General features: G+C 41.3%; 1 protein-coding gene across 11 annotated transcripts in view; it reads left to right on the forward strand.

Annotated features, from left to right (window-relative positions):
• Positions 1 to 4,366, forward strand: part of fgd4a (FYVE, RhoGEF and PH domain containing 4a) — a 68,605-nt gene extending 64,239 nt beyond the window's left edge. For 9 of the 11 annotated variants that reach the window (XM_036585206.1, XM_036585208.1, XM_036585212.1 and 6 more), the window contains 4 exons: positions 597 to 743; positions 959 to 1,006; positions 1,389 to 1,529; positions 2,181 to 4,366. In XM_036585206.1, the coding sequence (XP_036441099.1) occupies positions 597 to 743; positions 959 to 1,006; positions 1,389 to 1,529; positions 2,181 to 2,438 (594 nt within the window). In that variant the 3' untranslated portion in view covers positions 2,439 to 4,366. The remainder of the gene's footprint in view (positions 1 to 596; positions 744 to 958; positions 1,007 to 1,388; positions 1,530 to 2,180) is intronic. The other 2 variants (XM_036585210.1, XM_036585217.1) reach the window with 1 other exon arrangement.
• Positions 4,367 to 4,621: the final 255 nt, after the last annotated feature.

Consider the following 4,621-nt stretch of genomic DNA (forward strand, 5'->3'; position numbering starts at 1 on the left):
TACAAGACAGTCCACCTACAATAGAAGGGGGAAGTCAAAGGAATAAAGTGAAAAAACAGGAGTTTCCAAAACTGGAGTTCAAAATATAATTAAAAGATATAGAGAAAACAGAATTTGTAACAACCCTGCAAGACCTGGTAAACCACCTAAACGATCACCATCAGATAAACAGTACTTAAAGCTTTCATCTCTGAGAAAGAGGAGAAACTCAAGCTCCACTCTTACTTCAGTGTTTCTGTGCATCCTTCCACTGTGAAAAGACAACTCAACACTATGAGTCTGAAAGGATGTGTAGCTATCAAGAAGCTGTTGCTGAGAAAGGGAAACATTTGCACTAGAACCATGAAACTGGACATTTGAGATGTGAAGCGTTTATGGACTGATGAGTCAAAATTTGTAATTGGGATTATTTGGATTGTGAGAAGCAGAAAATGCAACCAACTTCTCAAACGGAACTGTAGAGTTGTGGGAAAATATCTGCAGATTTCTTTAAAAAACTGAAAGCAAGTCTCCTGAAAAGAATGGAAGCTGTAATAAGTGCAAAGAGTGGACACTTTCTGAGAGTAAGTGTGCTCTTTTGGATGTTTGTTCCTCAGGTTGTGTGCTGGAAGTGCTCAGACAATAAGGCTCCTCTGGAATACGATGGGAATAAAATGAACAAAGTGTGTCGAGACTGTTACTCTATTCTAACAGGCCACACAGAGAGCGAAGAGAAAGAGGGCAAGAAGAAAGGCATTCTGGAGGTGAGTGAAGACACAAGATTACATACAGATGTAAGAATAATCATGTGTGAGAGCATCATGATATATATCAGAACACAGTGGGTGTACACCTGCACGTCACACGTAAATGAGGAGTTAATCAGTGAGAAGCATTCTGTTGTTGAAAGAGCTGAAGCTGTGATGTATTTGTAATGAATGTTTCTGAAAGAACTATTTATCACAAACTCTACACACAGTTTCGGAGAAAACGGCTTGCACGTGTTCAGCATGAGCAATCAGGGGCGGTAAGCTCAGTTTTAAGGGGGCACTGGGGGACTGGCAGAGTGTGCCACTGACAGAGGTGCAAAATTAGCACTTTAGAAAAGGGGTCAAAAGCAGAATAATCAGACACAATTCTGAATCACTAGAGATTACAAATTAACAGTGAATTAATGCTTTATCCCCTCATCTAAAGTGGTAAGTCATTGGTCCCGGGTCTGAACTCACTAAACTGAAATTCTCACACACCATCCAACCATCTTTGCTCTCAATTTCTTTCCTTTTCGGTTTCAGTTCAAGTTTACTTTTGTCTCAAGGTGATCGGGTAAGGTGTTTTCAGGGTGCCTTTCATCCCTCTCAAGATATTTTGTAGTTGTATCTAATCAGCTTTCTCTCTTTCCTTGTCAGATTGAAGCAGCTCAGTTTTCTGGCAGTAGTATAATGTGCGGCTTCCTGCAGTACTGTGAGAAAAATAAGCCCTGGCAGAAGGTCTGGTGTGTCATCCCTCAGAAAGAAGCTTTAGTGCTCTATCTGTATGGAGCACCACAGGTGAATGGATTTTGACTATGTACATGTGTATTTTAAAGACCATAGTGCATTGCCAGCCTACTAGCCACACTATCCCATTTGCATTGAGGGCACCTATATGTACTAATACTCTAAATATACATGACTACAGTTAATACACTAACTTTGTAGATAGTCATGTCAAGACCTTTCTGATTTCTTTAACACCTACATATTTGCTCAGTACCCTGATTAATATGGATATGTGAACAGCTTTCCAGATTTCCATCATTGTTATTGCTGGTTACATAACTGCAACGCATCACAAAAAAGGTCCTTAATAGAAAAACGTCTTACTGTGTCTCTGATCCCACATAAACAAAGCTGACATAGATGTTTTCAACTTGACATCAAAGCTGACAATTGCAACCTTTATGACAACTGACACCTATTGGTATAAGTGTTTATGTAAATGTAAATAAATATAACTGTAGGTCTGCGTCAGCTGCCATGAAGGCTTATGTGTTGGCCTACAATAAAGTGCAAAATTTCCATTTTATACGTGTGTGTGTGTGTGTGTATATATATATAAATAAATAAATGTGTGTGTGGGTGTATATTCATGTACTTGTGTATCTGCCATTCAAAAGTTTCAAACTGGTCCTCATATCACTCCACTCCCCATCTCCACAGGACGTTAAGGCCCAGTCCACGATCCCATTGCTAGGGTACTCTGTGGACGACGCCACCCGGCCAGCAGACCCTCCAGCCAGCTTTCGTCTGTCACAGTCGAAGTCCGTGCACAGCTTTGCAGCAGAGAGCGAAGAGCTGAAGCAGCGCTGGCTCAAGGTGATCCGGGTGGCCGTGACGGGCGAGGTGCCAGAATGCCCACCACCTATAGAGCCCCACGGGGCAGAGGGCAGTCATGAACCTAGCTCAGAGAGCATCTGAGAGACTCCAGAAGAGCAGCTTCTGCTTACTCGACCACAATCAAGCCTCAGAGACAGAGAGCTTAGAGGCACAGCCTGAGAGAGGATGTCTGAGAAAAATAACACAAACTCTACACTCACTTACTTGTGGAGCATGGACGCCACCTGTTGATAGGGCAGTGTATCTCCACATTGGATTTAAAATGTTCCTAAGTGACAAGAACAAGGCTTTCCCTCTGAAACATGGAGGTCCAAAGCGATGGCACACACAAGTGCTTTGAAACTTCACCAGTGCCCCAAGACAGGCGCCAGCAGCCTGGGCCAAATGACGTTTGGATGAATGCACAGCCATTTCCGCACATCATGCTCTCATGCTCAGCCCTGTTATAGTGCAGCATAATGTATAAGCATTGTATATACACACATTGTACCATTTTAAAAGCAGTCAATCCATTAAGTATGTATGAGGGGATGTGCCCTCACTGTCTCTTTTATAAAGATATGATGTGAATGCAGGTTCTCTCCAATGCTGAAGCCAAGTTTGAAATTGAATTCAGGCTGCCTCAGCACTCTGGGAAGAGAGTAATGCTCTATCTTCATTCACAGGGACTGCACATCACATTCGGTTTCAATTTTACATGCAATAAACACTCATTAACGTCACTGCACCTGAAGACGGGTTCAGCAGGAGCCATGGTGCCGCATTTAGGAACCAGCATGAACTCATTCCCAGCACATTAATGGAAAAAAAAAAAAAACACTCATGGATATGTACACTGAAACAAGCAATGCTTTCTCCTAAGCTAAGGACACCTATGCTACAACAGTAAAGTCAACAGAGTTATCTATTGTATTATCATAAGCTGGACAAATATCCTTACTTTACAGGCCTAGGCAAATCACACCAGTGAATGGTCAGACAGACTGATTTTTTTTACCCAGTCGGGTGAATGTGCCGTTTCTCAGAACCTATCTCTTGTCAGGATAGCATTTAAGATAAGAAAGAAAAGTCTGTATGATATTTAACATAGACTGAAGGCCACATTTGTAGACATGTACATGTTTATCATCCACAAGCACAGAGTATGTGTCCTTCTTTCTATATGGTGGCCATGTTCATACATCTGGATGAGTGCTAACGAGCTGGCCAGTGGAGATGTGGTGCGCTACTGATGAGTGTCTTAAATGAGACTTCCTGCGCGGGCAGAACAATCAAGGACAAATAGGCCCAGAAGCAGGGAGACATATGTAAATGTTTTATGAAATACTGTAATTAACTTTATTTAAGAGTAATTTATAAAAGATGTGCATGATTTTGAAAAGCAGTAGCACAAAGCAGCGTTCCATACCATTTTGCCTCCCTCTGTCGAGTTGTTCTGTCCATTTATGATTTTAGTATTCAGCACAGCATCATAGTCAACGTTTGTGATTTTGTTGTTCTTGTAACATTTTCTTTTTTCTCCACTTTCACAATATTGAACTATGTTTGAGAACTGGTCAGTGTTTTACGAATGGTAATATGTGCCTGCAACAGTCACATTTAAAACAGAGACAAATCCTGGGCCAATCTAGCAGTTGCATATTGCCTAGTATTGCAGATACGTAGGCTAGGTCATCTATTATAGCAACAGGTACACTGAGGTTTAGCCTCTTAACTAGTATGAACACAGCACCTCTAGTCTAACAATGCAGTGTTGTGTCTATAGCCAGACTCTTCTGGCCTGACAAGAAAGCAAGAGTACTGGTGTGCCATTTTAAATGCTGAATGTAGCCCTGTAGTTTGTTCAGATTTTCCCCTAGCATTAGTTACAACAGGTTGACCCTAGAGTTAGCTGGAGAAAGCCCCAATTCTCTACACTGAAATTTCCTCCCTTCTCCAAATCTAAAATGCACTTTACCGTCTTCTATAAAGTGTACCTTGTAAGATAATAAAAACAAAAGGATTATGTATTTGGGTTTGTTCTTTGTTTAGTATAAACAATGTGTCACAGTCTCACAGCCAAGAGCTATACTAAGCCTTTTTGCTTAGTGCAGCAGTGTTCTTTGCTGAAAAATGCTAAGGTACTACATTTCCTTGAACTGACCTTTTTTGTTTTAAGATTTATTTCGTTCGATGCTATGCAACATAAGCATGCATGCTGGTGACAGAAACTGCTTAAAGTGCCTGAGCTGGAACTAAAAGCAACCACGCTAGAAAGTCTTGTC

The sequence above is a fragment of the Colossoma macropomum genome, unplaced genomic scaffold (genome assembly GCF_904425465.1).
Source record: "Colossoma macropomum unplaced genomic scaffold, Colossoma_macropomum, whole genome shotgun sequence".
Taxonomy (NCBI): Eukaryota; Metazoa; Chordata; class Actinopteri; order Characiformes; family Serrasalmidae; genus Colossoma; species Colossoma macropomum.